Below are 21,348 nucleotides of genomic sequence, written 5' to 3'. Positions count from 1 at the left end.
ATCCTCAATGATGAAATATATAGGAAAAATTGTCTTATTCACCTTAACACAAAATGCAAAAAATGTAGGCATTACAAAATCAACTTGTACTTTATGAAACACATTAAACTTCTATTTTAATGCATAATATTATGCTTTGTTTTCTTAACAGTTGTAGCTTTTAGTAAAGAGCTGTGGTTGTTTTCTCTATATGCTGATAGTGCTCGTGTTAGCAGAGGTGGCGATCATATCTTACTGTCGATCCTCCTTCCTCCACTGACTGAACCAACACAGCCTTCAGAGAAACATTTAAACTTCATAAACACATCATGTTTTATGCTTACATTGCACATAAGTAAGAGACAGATGATCCGTTTCTGAAGAGGTTTGCCTGTGAATGTATTTAAAATTATGTATTTAAAATGTTACCTCTTTCTCTCAATAGTTAGTGGTCTAGCTTTTGTTGAAACTAGTTACTTTGTATTAGCACCTATTGTATTATTGCTCCTGTATGACATATCGCTTATTGCTTATTGCTCCCTGAACTCTCTGTAAGTCGCTTTGGATAAAAGCGTCTGCTAAATGACTAAACGTAAATGTAAAATAACGTAATGTGAACTTGCAATTGCTATACTGTACTTGTGGTAGAGGCAGCTCAGCTGCTGTTCAGTCGTGTGCTGCCTGCTCCCAAAGCGCTGCTGGCAGCGCAAACCGCCGTGTGTACGCAGATATTTCTTGAGAAGATGCCGTGAAAAGGGGCAAAAAAAGGATAGTGAAAGCTCTGGCTTCGTGTGAACTTGACGGTGAGTAAATGGTGACAGAATTTTCATTTTTGGGTGAACTGTCCCTTTAAAAGTCATAATTACAGAATCATGCATTCTAAGCATTCTTATCTATTCAGTAGCAAAATAACTGTTTCTCAGAAATGCACAAAAGTTCTGATTTGTTTGGGACTAGCCAAAATAGCAGGGTTTTTCCTGCATAGAGAAATTGGAGGCGGCCGCCTCCGTCAAATGTCGTGCCGCCTCAGGCTCTCGCCAAAATTATGTTGTGAGTCTTCACAAGAAATGCTGCTTGCATTTAAGAGACTGTCATTTGCAACTGCAGTTGTGACATTACGCCACAGTGGAGGCGCTAAAAAGAGTTGCAGAACAAGAGCCAGCCTGTGTTTCACGGCTGTTCGTTTTGCATCCAAGTACGTTTAATTTCTTGAAATTTCTTAAATTAACATGACGTACATCATTGTAATGTCTTTAGCTGTGCAGTTGGATCGTTGAATCAGCGTATACTGTACACAGCGAGTTCGCCAGTATGAATGCACATTGCGTTTAGAACGACTCGCACACGAATGACTCATTTGAACCGTTTCATATAAACTATTGAACTTTTCAGTCACTAGCGAATATAAGAGATCATTGAATCATTTAAAGTGAACCACAGAGAATGCAAGATGTGAATGAGCTTTGCTCATTTAGAAAGACTGGTTAATTCAGTTGGCTATTGTGGGCTGAAAAGTTAGTTGAAAATGATAAAAATGCTTTATTTTATTAAAAAAAAAAAATTCTGTTTGGATGAATAAAAGTAATGTTTTATATAACTTAATAATTGTCATTTTTATCTAATTTTGTTAGAACTTTTAATATGTCAAACTCAAAGTCACTTTGGTTAAGCCACTTAAAGGTACAGTAGGCCTACGTGTGTGTGTACAAGATCAGGATGGCACCACCTCCGCCTCATTTTGAGCCAGGAAAAACCCTGAATAGAACAAAAACTTTAACACAATTACTTCTTGTAATTGTGTCTAAAATTGAAGTCACTTACTAACTCATAGCTTATTGAATTGTATAAAATCAATATCACGTTTTCAGATCACGTAAGATGTTATAATATAAATACAAATACCTTTTTTTCAATCACATCTTGAATATTGTGGACTTTTGTATAAATTTGTTGACAGATTTCTTTTAGGACAATCCCCCATTCATATCTTGCCAGCACAAGTAAATCAAATAAGAAATAAGTCAATGATTGAAGTTTAACATCCAATCACATGAACGATGTTAACACATAAGTCATCAGACAAGGCACCAGCAATATAGTGTGACTCCCACAGCTGTGATCTTGACCGGTCTTGAAATAAAATCCCGAGACCACTAGGTGTGAGATCAAGACAAGACCGAGACCAAAAACTAGGGGTGTAACGATTCACCGTGAGCTGGTTGAAAGTCGGAATTGGTTGAAAATGAATCGCAATACATGGTTTGAACAGCAGGGGCCTCTGTGTTCACTGCAAACTTGGAAAACATGGATATAATGATATTCCTTAAGTGTAAAAAATCCAAGAAAACCACAGACAAAATCTTAGTTTATTTATATTAAAGAGACTTTTGTATTATTCATTTTTTATCTGATTTGGAATTTGTTTTAAAATTGCAGTTTAGTTTTGTTATTTGACAAAAAATATATTTTTATTTTACAAAGGGCAGTTGTTCATTTCTAATTTGTCTCAACTCATTTTTTTTAAATAAATTGTGAATAAACCGTATCGTGAGATCAGAATAGTGAATCGCATCGTGAGCTGAGGGAATCGTTACATCTATTCCAAAGACAGTCGAGACAGAGACAAGACAAAGACCATCAAAAAATGGTCTTCTCGAGTACTACAACACTAGACCCTACTCTGGTGTAAGTATGACTTACATGGCGCACTGATAAAAACCTATGCACCCTGCCCCAAGAAGAAGTTGCACTTTTTCCAGTTATGCGTACAATCAAAATGAGAATACCGCAGTGTTCAAACAGTCTTGTGGAAACAGAGTCGTAGGTCAGCAAGAACCACAGACATATGAGGTTACCATTGAAAATCATTGTGCTGCATTCATACGTCCCAGACACACGGCTGGTAGAGTAGCACACGTGTTCACGATGAACACACAACTCCTACCCAACTCATGAGTCACACTGGACTCATCCAGCATCTCTGACTCTTCAGAAACAACAGAAAGTGAACATTCAGATAAAGAGATTCACTCACTCTCTCTTTTTACCCCTCACACCAATCTGGCTTTGATTGGAAGTACATGCAAACAATAACTATTACATTCAAATTTATTGCATCTCTCTGGAAAGCTTCATTCTGATTGGTCAAATGTTTCTGAATGACGGCAGTCCAGCAGAAAAGCGATAGAAAGTTTAAGAATGTTTAAGATTCAACGATGGGCAAACTTTTAAGTAAGCGCATAACAGTCGAGCTGCTTTCAGAATAAATATTTTATATTTCATCGTTATTTCCTGTAGACAAAACAAGAACCGGATTTCTAAGAACCGTCTCGATGTGAATGTTTCTGGGAAATTTATATCACTCCGTTAGATGAAATATGGTTTCTTCCATAGGAGCTATATGAGCCACTGGGGTTGGACCGCATGGGGGAAATTTATCTCCTTCATATTCTGCAGTTAGTTTTGGCCAGTGGGATGGGCGCAGTACACTCCAGTTTCCACGTGCACCCTCTATTTAACTATTTTCTCCTTTTCTGTCTCTCCCCTCCCTCCTTTTCGTGTTCTACGCAGCACAAGTCCAGGTCTCTGTTACCATGGTAACACACCGTAATGTGGTCAACTATCCTCCGATGAACCTGTAAGAGTGTAATGATTGAGTGGCTCTCAAAAAACACGAGGCAGATTTCCCCCCTTTCCTGTCAGCTGTTGCTCTAATATTTCGGCAAGAATTTTCCATGGAAATTCAAATGACCAGATGTGCTTAAAACTATTAGACTGAGAATTGCTCAAACTCCTCGCACTAATCGAGTAAACAACATATCACTCCCTCTTCGAAATTCATACCTTAGTGATGCAGGGCAACTTTATGCATTGCTAAAGATTTTATTATTTGCATAAGTATTTGAGATCTGATTTGGCGGCCATGTTTGCAATGGCTCCAGGCAGCTATTTCTGTCATCCAAGTCCTATCTTCTTGAATGGGGAAGACTGAGGGATTAGCCCATCATTTAACCTGTATGACTTTCTTCTGCAGAACACAAAAGAAGATATTTTAAAGAATGTTGATAACCAAACCGCATTGAACCTCCTTGCTTACCATTATATGAACAAAAAACCCATGAGACATTTTTCAAAATACCTTCTTTCGCGTTCCACAAAAGAAAGAGTCATATACAGGTGTTGAACTACATAAGGATGAATAAATCACTGTTTCCCGCAGAATTTTGTGAGACTATGGGGGCTAAACGTATTTTCCTCTAGGGGGGTCCGGGGGAATGCTCCCCCTTAAGAAACATTTGCATATTTTAAAGGTAAATGCTGCAATCTGGTGCATTTTAAGAGCAGAATTGCGTTACTCAATCTATTAAGAATACAATAGCTATAGTAGTAATTTAATCATTGGCTCCTTAGATATAAATGGTGATAATAGGGCACAACACGTGGTAAAATGGGAGTTCACAAACAGTCAAAACATGTAGAGCATGAGCCATCAAAAAATGAAGCAAAAAAGTGTTTAATAGTTGAACTAATTTATTTATTGCCATATATTAAGAACCAGTGGTAATAACATGGTAAATCATTTTCTAAAGTTTGATAAAACAATAAATGAATTATACATTTTTACTAGAAATCCCATATACTGTATATATTACCAAAATGTATCTTATGAGTAATTTTATGTCATGACAACAACATTTTTGATGCTTGAAGTAGAGTCCTGCATTTCAGCCCGAGCCCTTCGGGCCCCGATAAATCTAAGCTCCTAATCTAAGATTCGGACCAGTTTTCCAGTCAAGGTTAAAACGCGAGCCGGGCATTGGGCCTTTTTCACAGTGCCATTGTCCCACTCCCCCGCATGGCAGTATCACTTTACTATCCGGACCAGAGCATGCATACATAATTATGATGCGGCGACTGTTTGGAGTTAACCCGTAAGAAAAGCGCACACTCTCAAAGTTTGTTATTAATTATGTTTTCAACTTTATGCGCACGTTGCGCAGACCTATCAGTTTATATCAAAGTAACACGAGAGCAATTAATGACAGACAATTTCTCCTGTGGTACACGGCGATCGGTCTGAGCAGCACTGCTTGATGTCCGACAAACCAAATATATTGACAAGTTTGGGACACGGTGACACAGGGCAGCATGTAATCGTGTGGCGCACACCCGTATCCTTTTTTTTCTTACGGCGACAGCCGTAGCTTAAGGAGGAATTTAAGCAGACTCATGCCCATCATGCATTCAAATCAATAAAATTGGCACGGTTTGCAATCAAACTGCATTCTGTGCCTGAGCAACAAACAAAAATAGCCTACTCTAAACATTTTCTAAACTAGCATATTAAAGAAACAAAACGAAATATAATTTACCATTAAAAACAAAACTCAACTATTTTAATACTATATACAGTATTTATTCTAAACTATTTTAACAGTTTAAACAGTGTCACTCACATCATTACTAAATTGGTAGTTGGCAATCAAACTATGCGTTCTGCACCCGAGCCACAAACAAAAAGTACTCCAAACATTTTTTTAAATTAACGTAATAACAAAATGAAATGAAATATGAATAATTTGCCATTAAAAACAAAACTAAACTATTTTAATGGTTGCAGCAGTTTCAACAGTATCATTCACATCATTAATTAGCAGACTATGTGAGCCACAAACAAAAAATACTACACCGGATGCGCTGCGGCGCGATGTGACGCGACAAGAAACAATAGAATGCATTAGAACCCATTATAATTAAAAATTTTGTCCACACCAGACGTGGCGCGATGTGGCGCGACAATCCCATTATGCTGGGTTCACACCAAACGCGAACAATCACGTTCCACGCTCTTTATTACTCGCAGGAAAAGTTCTTTATTTTCGCGTGAGTGACGCGATCTGACAAATCTTTTCAATCTTCGTGGAAGACGAGATTGACGCGTGTTCACGGCAATTGCGCAGCCCGATTCGCATCCACACATGTCTTTGCATTGACTTTGTATGTAATTTACTCACGCAATACGCTTAATTCGTGTTTGGTGTGAACCCAGTGTAAGAACAACTCAACTCTCAACTCAACTTTATTTATATAGCGCTTTTACAATTTTCATTGTTACAAAGCAGCTGTACATGAGACACATTGACTACAAGCAAAACAATCAAAGTTGTACCTGCAAAAACAAGAAAAGGTTGAAAACACAGAAGACAGACACACCCACACACAAAACACTCCACACACACAACACGCACACACACCAACACACACACACACACAGACACACACACACACACACGTACGTACACAGACAAGTACGCACACACACACACGCTCAGTGAGAGCACACATTTAGGATAAAGGAGAGAGAAGCACAGGTCAAATATAACAGATAATAAATTCCTATATGCAATATTAATTAAGTAAAACTTTAAGATTCTAAAGCAGCCCCCCCGGTCAGGCAGACGGTGGCGAGGAACCCAAAACTCTAATCGAGAAAAAAAACCTCAGGAGAACCCAGGCCCAACCAGGGGATTCCAGTTCCCCTCTGGCAAAAGCTGCTGCCTCTGCACAAGCTCCAGAGAACTTGCACAACAAGGCTAAATAAAATAAATAAACTTAATAATAAAATAAATTGTAGACAACAAAATTGTAACAAGCGTAGCGTCACATCGTGCCGCGCCCGGTGTAGACACGGTGTAACTAAATTAACTTAATAAAGAAACGATATTTGAATAATTTGCCACTAAAAACAAAACTGATCTATTTTAATTGCTGCAACAGCCTGTGTAATGCGGTGGTACAAAAAACACAACGGGCTTCAGTCAGACTCGGCTGAGAATTCTGATAAGCTGTCGGACATGGGCCGGGCTAGGGCCTGAGCGTCTCGGGCCAGGGCTTAAACTTGAGGCAATGAATGTGAAACACTGTAAATGATGACAGAATTTTGATTTCTGGGAGAACTATCCTTTTAGTAGGATTTTTTATGCTTTTTATTTTACCTTTTGTGAAATAGTGCCTTAATGGCTATCATATGTTATTACAGCTGAGTCTGAGGTATTTTATATCATCAGACGAAAAGGAAAGTTATTGAAAAAGTATATTTAAAAAAAGCAGGTTAAATATGATTCCTACCACAACACTGTATATACAGCCATCTGATCTATGCATTCTTGCACAATCATTGATGTGATGACATACATATTGTATCTGCAAGTGTCCGCTTATCCAGAGCCACGTCCTATAAAGCCATGGCTTACTAACCTGCTTTCATGCAAGTCATCTAACATTTCCAGCTGCCCTCATATTCCAAGGACAGACACTAGGTCTCATTGTCTTGTTGAGAGTACTTTTTTTCCAAAGAGTTTGCCAAAAGGTCTGCACATTTTCTTCCACTGAGCACGCTTTATCATTCTCTGATAGGAAAAGAGGGGCCAAGTGCTGGGCCAGAAAACACTGTAAGCGCACTACTTTACACGGGGAAGCACAGCAGAGAAGTGCAGCGTGCCACAAGCCACCAGCTGTCTGGCAGTCAGATGCGGTTCGGATCAATATGCCATCCTTGAAAGCAGGCCGGCGATGACCTGACTCACATTGGGTCAGTTCGAGATGTTTGATTTGACATCAGCACTCAGGAATGCGAGGAATGCCGATCGCATGCCGCTGTTACTGCGATGAACTCTTGTTTCATGATGCCTCCCTCCGCTTCTGCAGACAGGAGCCTGGGCGACACCAAAACAGGAAGAGCCTCGCTATCAGATGTTTACTGCACACTGCATTCTGAACTACAATGTCTGTCAGACATCAGGAAAAAAAACATGTGGCTAGTCACATAATAATTACACTGATTTCTAATGAGGTTATAATGTGACTGATCACGGTGTGCCTTTATACATAATTCATAAGTGATCCGATTTCTCATCACACTACAGATAGATAAAAGGCGTAACTACAAATCAATGCATTCTTTGGGAAGATGACATGAAATCCATTAGGGCTGTGTGTTGGCAAGGGCCTTGCACTACAATATACATATCACGATAGATGTGTCACAATACAATATATTGCAAATAATATATTTCGATATAATACATATTGCAATACTTTTTAAAATAAAAAATGTAAAAAGAAAATAAAGCTGAAAATCCAACTTGCTGTGGTATTTTTTTAACATCCCACCAATAGAATCCATCACCATTAGACACGATTATAGTTTCAATTAAAACCAATACAATTCCCATTGTAACCTCTGGAAGCTGGAGCAGCATGCCTGCTTCATGCTTGAGACAATAGCCGTGCGTGCTGTATATGATTTTTAAAAAGGTTGGCCTATCGATACACTATCATAAACAAAAAATATTGTGATAGTTTGCTGTATCGATATTTTTACACAGCCCTAAAATTCCTGGTATTGATGGTATGCAGTTTAACACAATGACCTGTACCGAAGAACCTTTCAAATCATTTCTTTAGTTTTCATGGTTGTATTTTCCTTTATTTCTATTTTCCCTTATTCTCTTTTATAGGGATAGTTCACATCAAATAATCATATACAGGTTTTGAATGACATGAGGTTAAATAAATCATAACAGATTTTCTATTTTGATGTGAACTATCCATTTAGCGAAGGTATAGCAAAAGAGAAGAAATCAGAGTAATATCCACTGGCTTTATGACAATAACTTTACATGAATAGTTCATTTCACCCTCCTGTCATGAATTAATATCATAGGACAATGGGTCATGACTCACGGGTCATGCAAGAACTGCTTGACTTTTTAGATGTGCCACTATATTTATTTGACTGATAATGTGTGTCCTTCCACTTTCAAATATTTGGATAAGTTTTGATGTCCATTACGATGACTATGCAGGGGTCGAAACAGAATTTCTTTGCTGGACCGTGTATCGGACTGACAGGACCGATCCGAATCCAGTCCTGTGCGTTATTCCATTATTCTGCACAATCACTAAATAATAGTCTATGGCAGGGGTCGGCAACAGGCGGCCCGCAGGCCAAAACTCAAAACTTCGCTCAGTCGCTCACGGACCAAGCAAACGCTCACCAGTAAACCAAATCCCACTCAGATCCCACTCTGACATAAAATGTGTCTAGTAAGCCTAATTGTTTTCAGTTTATAATAAACTTCTTGAATAAATGTCTCACTTTAAGGAAGGATAGTGCCATTTTCTCTCATCATCTAGCTAGCTTAAATGTTAACATCACACAACACGACGTAACAGCGTACCCCCCCAGCGCTATTACGTCAAATAAGTTATGTTACGTTAAATAGAATACGTTAAATAATTATATGACTATTATGTAATTATATATAATTATATAATAACTATATTTTTAAAAGTAGGCTATTCTAGTTGCATTTTTCAACAATGAATTTCTTAAATTATCCTTTGATAGCCATCTAGCGGCGAATTTGTTTTTTTGGCCCGATGCCAAACTTACTTGTCCCTGGTCTATAGTTTTGTTGTGAAGTACTGTAGTGCTGTAGATTAAGCACTGGAAGCGGTCTGAGTAAAATGCGTCATTCACACACAATAACTCTGTTTTTAAACATCTGATTAAAGGCTCAGTGAACTGTTGGATGGTGCTAAACACATAAAATATCTATTCTCGATATGTTGTTACTCTTATGATCTTAAAGAGCAAAGATCAGACATCAGAAGAAGGTGCGTTAAGCACATCATTCTCTGTGCCCGGGATGTGCATGAGGGCTTTTGTGCCGCTTTGCATTGGAGTCTTATACTTTTGTGCAATTAAAAAAGATAAAATACATGCAATTCTACACTGATCAGGAGAAAAACGGTACTAGTATCGGATTGGATCAGTATTGGCCAATGCTTACAATTCAGGTATCGGAATCAGATCAGTTAGGTCTCAAACCTCCCCTAACTGTACGTGCCATTTAGATCACGGATGCCCAAACTCGGCCCTGGAGATCTACTGTCCTGCAGAGTTTAGCTCCAACCTGCCTCAATGTTTGATTAGGGTTGGAGCTGAACTCTGCAGGATAGTAGATGTCTAGGACTGAGTTTGGGAACCCCTGTTTTAGATGGTTAACATTTGGGGTCTCATATAAAAACATGCATTATTGATGACGTATAAAATGAATACTAATTTATCATTTAAAACCTTCATTTTTAAAAAATCAGCTGGAGAAACAGACTTTGCATCACCAAAATTATTTAAAATGCCCCCCAAATCAATGCTGATTCAAGTCACAATGCTGATTTTTTTCCACATTTCAGCCTAAAAGGGACGAAAACTACTTGCGCTATGCTGTGTTTCACTACAGTCTATCATCTTGAAATAGATGTGTAATTTAATCAACATTAATGAAACTTTCTTCTGAGCAGAATGTATTAGTCAACTCTGTGAACCCTGCAAACACATCAAAATACGAATACAGAAGCTGGGACAGCACATTAGCTATAGTGTATGTTGGCGAAACACAGCCCTGAGCATCCTCCAGTCATATAAATAACAGCCACCGGAGACATCCAAAAGCTCATCCAAAAGCATATCTAATGAGACATCGGCACATAAAACACTTATCCTGTCTGCATGCTCCCTGTTGACTGTGGCAGCGCTGCGTTCTGCTGAGTGCTACACTTCATGCTTTCCCAAGTCAGGTCAAATTCCTCCGACTGAACACTGGGGAGGCTGAGTAACAGCATGCGGTGTGTGTTTGTTTGTGCGAGTAAAGATGGCCAGGACGATGGGAGAAACCAGAGTCATATTTTCCACCGATATCAAAGCCATATGATTGTGAGTGCGACTGGATCTCAACAGATGGCGTTCGCTGTTTGTCCCATGGGTTCGGCGAGAGGGATGCGAACAGCTCTAAAAACGTTCTTGGCCCATATTCTCTTTCAACTTTTCCAAGATCGTATCAGAAAAAGGATTCACTCTTGTCAAGACCAAGGTGCAAAAGAACATAAATCCACATCTGGGTACGACATAATAACAACCTTTGCCTTTGTTTTTTGTTCTTTTTACTAAAACACAGACATGAACACCTTTCATTTACAATCGAAACGTAATTATATTTTAGACACTATAATATGTGACCCTGGATCACAAAACCAGTCTTAAGTAGCACGGGAACATTTTTAGTAAAAGACAAAAATACATTGCGTGGGTCAAAATTATCGATTTTTCTTTTATGCCAAAAATCATTAGGATATTAAGTAAAGATCATGTTCCATGAAGATATTTTGTAAATTTCCTACCTTAAATATACAAAAACTTTATTTTTGTGAGTGGATGGTCTGCCACAGTGGCCCTGATTAACAACTTCAAAGGCAATTTTCTCAATATTTTGATTTTTTTGCGCTCTCAGATTCCAGTTTTAAACGGTTGTATCTCAGCCAGATATTGTCCTATTCTAACAACTCATATATCTATAGAAAGATTATTTATTCAGCTTTCAGATTATGTAAAATCTCAATTTCGAAAAATTTACCCATAAGACTGGTTTTGTTGTCCAGGGTCACATATGTGGACAAAAGATAAAAATGTCAATACGTCACTTCCGAAGCAGGAGATGTATTTTAAAGGAGACATCAGATGAAAACCCCACTTTTTCTGTGTTTAAGTGCTATAACCGGGTCCCCGGTGCATCTAGCAACCCAGAAAACGTGAAAAATAAGAACCCAGTAAGTTTGTTTTGGTGTGCCTTTCCCTGCAAGCACGTGAGAAATCGAGCCGTTCAGATTTCGCTCCGATTGTGACGTCCAAATTTTATTATAACGTTACCGCCCCTTAATCTACACAGTTACCGCGCTCCGTCATTGTTGTTTTCACAAGCGACAGCGGTGTACGTGACGCCATGGCTAAAGTTTGTGGACAACATGCAATGTAGTCGCTGCACAGAGTCCAAACCTAGGAAGAGACAGGAGTGGATTTATTTTATTTTTAGTGGAAATCCATCAGAAACCATAAGTAAAAACCTGCTTGTTTGTGCGAATCACTTCAAACCGGAGTGCTTTTTCAACCTGGGACAGTACAAGCAGGATTAGCTTCAAAGTTGTTCCTCAAGAGGGATCGAGACCGACTGAACGAGACAAGACTACCGATGTAAGTAATATTCATCAACAGTCTGAATTGACGTAAATGTACCGTATATATACAGTGAGGGAAATAAGTATTTGATCCCCTGCTGATTTTGTAAGTTTGCCTACTTACAAACAAATGAAGGGTCTATAATTTTTATGGTGGGTTTATTTTAACTGATAGACACAGAATATTAAAAAAAATCAGGGGAAAAAAATGTTATATAAAGGTTATAAATTGATTTGCATTTCAGTCAGTGAAATAAGTATTTGATCCCCAAGCAAAACATAACTTTGTACTTTGTGGAGAAACCCTTGTTGGCAAGCACAGAGGTCAGACATTTCTGATAGTTGGTCACCAGGTTTGCACATGTGTCCGGATACATTTAGTCCACTCCTCTGTCAATCTTTAAGGTTTCTTGGCTGTCGCTCAGCAAATTGGAGTTTTAGCCTCCTTCACAGAGGTTCTATAGGACTAGGGTCTAGAGACTGGCTAGGACATTTAATGTGCTTCTCCTTAAGCCACTATTTGGTTGTCTTGGCAATATGTTTTGCGTCTTTGTCATGTTAAAGGCTCATCCATGACCCATCTTCAGTGACCTAGTTAAGGGGAGGAGGTTCTCGTCCAAGATTTTACGGTACATGGGCCCGTCCCTCAGCCCCTCAATGCGGTGAAGTCATCCTGTATACCTGTAGCAGAGAAAAAGCCCTAAAGCAGAATGTTTCCAACACTGTGCTTCTCTGTAGACATGATGTTCTTGGGCTCATAGTCAGCATTTCTCTCCCTCCAAACACAGGAGTCCATTTTGGTCTCACAGCAGTGCCAGCACTTTCGCCAAAGCCTTTTCTGAATCATTTTTATGTTCATTGTCAAACTTAAGACGAGCCAGGCGGGCCTTCTTGGGCAGGAGGACCTTGCGGGTGCTTCAGGATTTCAGTCTACTGTGGCATAGCGTGTTACCAATGTGTTACCAATGTTTTGCTTGCTAACTGTGTTCCCAACTGTCTTGAAATCATTAACAGGCTTCTTCCGTGTAGTTCTGGGCTGATCTTTAACATTTCTCATGATCATCTTTACCCCATTGGGGAAATATTGCAGGGAGCTCCAGAACAAGGGCATTTGATAGTTATTTTGTATATCTTCTATTTCCAAATAATCACACCAACAGTTGTCTCCTTCTCACCAAGCTTCTGTCTGTAGCCTATTCAAGGTTTGTGCAGGTCTCCAATCTTGTCGCTGACATCCTTTAAAACCTATTTGGTCTGGACCATGGTGTTGGAGAGGTTGAACTGGAAGATACAGATTCTGTTGGCAGGCATCTTTTATATACATAACAAGCTGATTTAGGAGTACTTTCTTAAAGTGACAGGACTAATCTGTGGTCCATATAGGCACATAACCAATCTGTGGAGCCAGAATTCTTGCTAGTTGGTAGGGGATCAAATACTTATTTCACTGACTGAAATGCAAATCAATTTATAACCTTTATATAACATTTTTTCCCCTGATTTTTTTTAATATTCTGTGTCTATCAGTTAAAATAAACCCACCATAAAAATTATAGACCCTTCATTTGTTTGTAAGTAGGCAAACTTACAAAATCAGCAGGGGATCAAATACTTATTTCCCTCACTGTAGGAGGATAACGTTAGCATATGATAGCGAAGGGAGCTAAGTCAGTCACGGGCTAAATAGAACATTCAAAGCCAGTGTTAAACTTACTGTATATAAGTGCAGATAGACACTTGGAGTTTAGCTGAATGAATGTTAATACATTATGTGCGTTAATATGTTTCGCTGCGGCAAGCTGTTTGTTTTGCTAATGAACAGGGGCGAACACTGGGGTTAGTTTCGTTTTAAACGTCTCAAATCATTCGTGCTTAGGCTGAAAAATCTGTCACAGCAAACTAGCTCTCACGGTGTGTGTGTAACGTTATAACTTGTCAATGACAAGCGCTAAAATCCATGTAATTCCGCTGAGATCTGCAGTGGATTCCGTGGATTTTAGGTAAGCATACACTCACAACGTAAGCGTATTAGGATGCGCTGTTTGCTGTGACTGATTTTTTTGTCTCCGGACGAATGATTTGAGACGTTTAAGACGAAACTAACCGCAGAGGAATTCAGGAAATATCATTTAGCGAAACCATTGCCACTGCACGTGTGTTGTGTTGACACGCCGGACAGAAGGGGGTGGGGTTTGCTGTAACTCATTATCAGTTAAAGAGACATGCACCAAAACGGGTTGCTGTGAGCAGAGCTGTTTTTGACGAGGCAAGAAGGGTTTTGTTTACACAGCCATTGAGTGTTTTTAAGCAAAATATGTTCCAGACATTTCATGAACACCCTAATAAATCATACCAACTTGTTGAAAGTGCTCGTCTGATTAGACCTTTAAGGCCGCAAAGATGAACCCTCACAAGTGAGCAGGACTGTTTTCAGGTCAGCTGTACGGTGTGACTCATCAATGAAAGATGTTTGTACAGAACGCCTGTGCTGTGTCTTTGTCCAACATTCTTGCCTTTAAGCCAACATCTCACAAGATTCCGAGCAATATCAATGGAGTATTTTCCCCTCTAAATAACCAGCATCCATGAACCAAACAACAACAGTATGTGCACAAGAATGTGAACTTTACTGGACTGGGCAAACTATACAAACATGCAGATGCAGAATATCATTAACTCACTGAACTCATGAGGCATATTGATCTGATATCATCAGCATCTTTTATCAGATGGCAATGACACAGTCAGCGACTGTTATTTACTGATCACATGACTGCACAGCTGCTCTCATGGGCTTGAAAAGACCAGAACAGAATTTATACCATATAAATTTACATAAAAACCATATTACATCGCAAACTGTCCACTCCAGTCAGAGTGATTTTGGTATTGTTATACTTGATTTGCACAATTACCGCAAATAATAAATTATTTATCTGTACCTTAAAATCCCTGTGAACCGGAAGTTTGATTTAGAAACAGCCGTTGCATTTTGAAATGGAACTGGCAGCAGACATGACAGTTGAAGGGGAGGAGTTAACGGATGCTCCGCCCAAGCCGTCTAACATACATCACGTCATTTAAGATGGATAGTCACTACAGAGCGGATGTGCATTTTCAGATTTTAACTAAAGATTATGAGGGCACACGAATATGGATGCAACGATTATATATTTTGTTGGTACGATTATGACGATTATTATGCATTCATTAATTTCTACATTTTTATTGGCCCTGACAACATTTTTACCTGCCAGCCACAAAAAGTAATAAATAAATCATAATGTCTAGCTATTAGTTTGTTTTTATCTATGCAATCTTAATAAATAAGGTCATAATACCATAAGACTATTAGCCTAACTCTAATAATCACAGACAATCAGTTAGTAATAAAATAGGAACAAATAATCAAATTATTTAGCACAAACAAATGTAATAAAGCAAACACACAAATGAACAGTGCTTTTCATGTGTTCAGTGTTGCCAACTTGGCGACTTTGTCGCTAGATTTTGCGACTTTTCAGACCCCTTTAGCGACTTCTTTTTCAAAATGCGACTAGCGACAAATCTAGCTACTTTCTGAATAAGCCTTGGCAACTTAGCGAAACATTCTGCTTCACTTCTACTGTCCCGCGAGAGCAAGTCTTTGCTTTCCCAGGACAGCATCGCCTCTCTCTGTCTACTCTGTTCAGTGCGCGGCAGGAGAAGCAGCACATTCAGTTCAGACCGCACTTTCCAAGAACTGATCACTTATTGACCTTGTTTGAGCATTTATGATTTAAAACGCGATGACTGTATGGACGCATAAACACGAACACAGTCAGAATCTAGCTCTGTTCAACGAAAGTGACTGCTGGTGTGTAGTTTTAAGTGGTCGAGTTCACTCATTATTACATAGTTTTTGTTCTCTGCCAACAGAAACAGAAAAATAAGTAATTAAGAACATATTTATTGTGCATTTGGGTGTATTGTTTTAACATAATACTGTATACGACAGCTCAGAGAGTAGAGATATTAAGCAGACCTGAAGCGATATGTGATGATGTCACTGATATGCAAATTTGCGCGTGACGTCATCTGGCGACATTAAGCGGCTTTTCGGGCAGGCTTTAGCTACTTTCCATTGAAAATTGTTGGCAACACTGCATGCGTTTCATGTTGGTCTAACTGTGGTTATCAGGTACGGAAACTGAATACAGGAGTAGGCTTGTGCTGGTGATACATTTTTATGTTGCGGTAATTGATGAAGCTTTTATCACGGTAGTCTGCATTATGACGGTGATTAAATGCATTACAAAAATAGGAACACATGTAATAGTGATGATTAAGCTAAAGATGTCCACTGTATTTGTACTCGTTTTTGCTGTACAATAGTGTATTTAACATACATAGTCAAATGCAAATGTAACATAATATTCATGGCTTGATATTTAAATAGTCGTTTTACTGACACGTCACTATACACTATAAATAATTACCTGTCAGTGTCAGTACAACAACTGTGCTAATTCATGTTTTTTTCCCGGATAGCAAGCAGTAGGATAGCTAATATAGTTTAAAAGACATTTAGAATCCGCACTCTGTGGCAAGATACGATAGTGATGATGTCCATCTTCAACTTGAAATCAAAATAATTGTTCTGCCAAACTTCCATTATTAACTACATAACTTGTTATTAGCGGATTACTGTATTTTATTTGTTAAATTACGAGACGCAAACTTTAACATAGCTAGCGGACCAAGCTAACTCTTCAACTGTCAGGAATACAAATGGCAATAATCCATGCAGTTTTGGCATGTTAGTTCATTTAGTTTTAGCAACTTGTTTTTATGTAGTATTCAGAAACACGTAAATATGAGAAGTAGCGTGACATAATATTTCACCTTAGGTCAGACTCGGCAGCGCTCCGCCTTCCCCCATTCTTCTCAACGTGAGGCTGTTTACATCAGAGTGCACGTGCGTATGACACCGCAGCATAAACGCATGCAGTGTTATTTTAACCAGTCAAAGGCAAAAATATGAGACATTCTTCTTCACGTGATTTGAAGTGCCCGCGGTAACACTACCTTGGATTTTTAAATGTAAAATAGCACTTCATAGTCTTCACAGTATAAATAAAATTTAGATCAAACCATATTAAAACAGAGACGTTTATTATGCTGCTGTCCCTTTAAGATCTAGCGTGCATGGATCACATGATTTTTGCTTCCCCACTGTTTTCATTTACAGCAAACAATAATGGATTTATCAACCTCATATAGAGCCTATTCGCTAAAAAATAACCTAAAAATGAGTTAAATTGGTTCAACTTGCATCAGAATTAGACTTTGAATTTGAGCTTGCGCATTCAGAATGTACGCATCCTGTGAGCTGTCCTTGACGCAACGCTAACGCTTCTCGTCCGGTGTGCTACTCCGTTAACTGCACTGAAAGCCCAACTGTCACCGCTACAGCCTTGATTGTGAATGTACATGTAAGATTCGCTGATTGGTCTCTCTGCCACAGTTAATCTAGTGTGTGTCGTGGCCTCCATGTCCCTGATAAGCAGCGCTCTTTAAGCTGGTGCACCACTGGTGTAACTTTCTTTTCATTTTGTGCAAATTGCAACAGTTCCGTTCTGTGCAACAGAAACACGCGGTGTAAAATATCCTTTACGATTAATTAACCGTGAAGTTAAAGCGCGGACGGTTAATAGTGAAATTCGATAATCGCTGCATCCGTACACACACATTTTAAAAAGAGCATGACCCACATTGATAAACTATTAACAATAAACGCTGCAATATGTCATGAAAAAATACATTGTAATTTTTTATTTCACTGGGACTTTAAGCTACATCTACCAAACTTGCCACTACTCGGCTTTTAAAATCTGAACATATAAAATACTAGGCATCACCTATTTGCCAACTTGGAATCGTGTTAAATTTAAATAAACCAAGTTGTAGGGCTGCTCGATTATGACAAAAATCATAATCACGATTATTTTGGCCAATACTGAGATCCCGATTATTTAACATGATTACTCACTAAGTTTTAAAACAACATAGAAAAATAAAAAAAACTTTGCTTTTAAACTGTGAATTCAACTGGAAAATAAATGTAAAGAAATAGCACAGCTGAACAACTGTAAAGGAAGGGGGTGCGCTGTGGATTTATACCACAAGAAAAGAGATGATCCTTGCAAAATGGAATGCGGCACAATAATCGTTTTACGTCGATTATTTTGTTTTTGTAATTGTTGAAGGCCAAAATTGACGATTACAGTTATTTTCGATTAATTGCACAGCCCTACCAAGTTGTAAAAAAGCAAGTATGTTTGGTTGGGCAGATTACTGTGCACTGTGAGTTTTTTCTCAATTCTGTCAACTCTGACTGCCCAATATGTGGTGCCAAGTTGCCCCAACTGCAAATCCGGGCAAAGTGAAAGCAAAATTTGCATACTCAGAGATGACTAATGGGTCCATTCACTCCATCGATCCAAAAAACGTGACCATTAGAAACTGCCTAAAAACACCATGACAACCACCCTAGGCAACAATGTATTTTTCATCCTTCAATAGTCTCTTTAAACACACGTAAAGCGTATATACCATGGGTGTGAAAGGTGGTGCCTTGTGCCAAAACATGTTGCTACCATTACCAACATGCGTCATCTGCTGTGTTTATGAAAATGCACATCATGGATCAGAGCAGATTTATATGAGATGAAATTGAATGAAAATGTGTTTTAATAAGTCACTAATGGTCCTCGGGCTCATTCACCCAAATCAACTTCCTGAAGATTACCGGAAAGAGCACGCTTCAGTCAATTACTCTCACCCTTTTATAGAAATGAACAGAATTCAACAAAAAGCGCACCTCCAATATGGAGATGTTCAAGTGTTGACTAAAGCCTTTCATTACCTTTTGATCGACTATGGAGCAGACCAAATCCTTGACGGAACTGAGCGTCAGGTCGTGCGGCTCCAGGGTCACCATCTCCCTGGTAAGTCCGATCTGAAGGAGGAAGGAGACCCCGTTAAAGGAGCTTGTGGGACTCGGAACGCTGTGATTTCCATTGGAGAGGCGGACGCAGAGCGGCACCGGAGGGCTGGGTGATGGAGAGGGGGTAGGGGGGGCAGTCTGGTGCTGAGAGTGGACGAAGTGTTTGGGTAAGGTCAGAGGAGACGTGCTGCTGCTGGCAGACATTAGTTTCCTCCGCAGATTGAAAGGGTCGTGGTGTAAAAGTGGAGGGTGACAGGCTTGGAAACCGTAGCTGACGTCCACCTAGCCACTATTTCAATTGAACACGGGATCCGTCTGTCCTATGGCAGATGACAAGGGAATGCCACAGGCATTTGAGGACCTCGGTGTTCAAACAGCTAGGTTTTTAGAGAATGGCCCGGATAGTCCTTCACTGTCCTGTGCGTGTGCGCAGTCTCCAGCGCAGTTTTTTGCACACGTTGGGTTGAGTGGCGCTGTGAGGCGGGATGCTCGACAAAGTGACTGCCATTGTAGACCAGGGACTCATTCAACTCTCATTCCTGTTTGAGACAAAAGAGATTTTACATCGCGTCCTTCATCCACAGTTCACACAACCAGGGTAACGTACAGAAGCCAATAACACGGAGTAGTAAACATTCACAGTAGGGTATAACGTCATATCTTTTCCTATCTAGATGTGCTTTGCACACTTTTTGTCATTGGCTATGAAGAACATCTGGAGGCACATCTGGAGACCCTCCCACCCTAGATCGCATAACTGGCACGAGACCACAAACACCAGCAAAACAAGTTCTACAATGTCTTTGTTCAACGACACAATCGAAAGAACTCACAAAGCATCAAAGCCATAACAGATACACAGATGAGGGGCGCAAAAGTGAGCAATCGTACCTTTAACGCTGGAAAGGCGTTTTCCTAACAAGTGAACCGACAAGAGAAGCGCACTACGAAGGGAAAGCTAACTTTCAAGTCCTCTCGGTTTCTTCTGTAGAGCTTCACGGGTTTTAAACAGCCTGTGGAGCATCGCTTCTTCACTTCAGTTGCATTAGAAAACTTTCTCTCCTCTTTTTGTCACACATAACGACTTTTCGCGCGCGTCTTCGCTACCGGTTTTAAATAAATAAGAAGGCCCGCGCGGACGGAGACGGTAGAAGCTGATGGAAATGGCTGAAGTTGAGCTTGAAAAGTGCAGAAATGTTTTTCTCTTGCCCCTCTCCGCCGTCTCTCGCGCGCAGTTTCCGTTATGTGAGCGCTCACCGAGGGCGTGCGCGCGCCCTCTGTCGGCGTCGTTTCGCAGCCGTGATGACGCAATGACGCCTCAGAATGATCTCTGCAATCGGTCACTATTGTTACCGTCTACGATGATTGTTACAGTGCGTACTGTTCGTTCATGTACTCGACTGATGGTTTTGCTTTGATGTAACACTTACCAGTTTAAACTTCAAAACTTCCAAAATAATAGATGTAATTGTTCGCACTTGATGCCATCGGCATCTAAAAAATGAATAAGGTATTGTTTACAAATATACCGCTCAAACGTTTTGGGGCACTTGGGTGAAATGTTTCTCATTATTTAAAAAAACTTTTGATCTGAATGGCTGAGATTAGTTTAGTAGTCAAAAACACAATTTATTATTTGATTTAAAAAATGTTTTTGAAATGGATGACTTTGACTGAATAATGAAGAGGGAACAGCCAATAAGAGCGCATAAAAGATGAGAACTCCTTAAATAATGTTTAAAAGGCATCTCGGGGTGAAACCTCAAGAAATGACAAGAAAACATTTCTGCAAATTCTAGTGTGACTACACTGAAGATGATATAACTTAATTCCTACAGTTCCCTTTATTTTATTGAATCATTTTGATGAGTTTATTATTATTCTAAAATGTGGAAAAATAAAAACACGTGAGAAATTGTACCAAAACATTGACCGGTAGTGTAGATCTGACTGACCATCTGACTCTGATTTAAATGGATTTATTACATAATAAATCTGTATGATATAATATACGGTGAAATACTGTATTATATTTAGGGGGATTATATTTGAAGCATTTTCATTTACTAACTCTCATGTTAAAACTCACACCGTGTAAAGGGATGGACAACCTCATTTAATTCATTAAATATAGCAGTCAACAAACATTAGAATTCCTCTACTTTAGTTCACCCTTTACAAAAATTAATCCAGGATTAAAATTTGATTCATAGGAAAATAACCAATTTTACCATTGTGTCACAACTTGTCTCACAATTTTTATAAATAGTAACCAATCTGCTGAAATACATGGTTACTACACTTTT

At 39.2% G+C, this 21,348-nt stretch overlaps 1 protein-coding gene across 1 annotated transcript in view; it reads right to left on the bottom strand.

Moving 5' to 3' along the window:
* Positions 1-20,267, bottom strand: part of prkd3 (protein kinase D3) — a 56,835-nt gene extending 36,568 nt beyond the window's left edge. The window contains exons 1-2 of the mRNA XM_057344212.1: positions 19,934-20,267; positions 18,962-19,581 (exon numbers count right to left, since the gene is read on the bottom strand). Of these exons, the coding sequence (XP_057200195.1) occupies positions 18,962-19,246 (285 nt within the window). The 5' untranslated portion in view covers positions 19,247-19,581; positions 19,934-20,267. The remainder of the gene's footprint in view (positions 1-18,961; positions 19,582-19,933) is intronic.
* Positions 20,268-21,348: the final 1,081 nt, after the last annotated feature.

Source organism: Triplophysa rosa, linkage group LG10 (assembly GCF_024868665.1).
Source record: "Triplophysa rosa linkage group LG10, Trosa_1v2, whole genome shotgun sequence".
NCBI classification, from domain to species: Eukaryota; Metazoa; Chordata; class Actinopteri; order Cypriniformes; family Nemacheilidae; genus Triplophysa; species Triplophysa rosa.
This window is presented reverse-complemented; position numbering and strand designations above follow the sequence as displayed.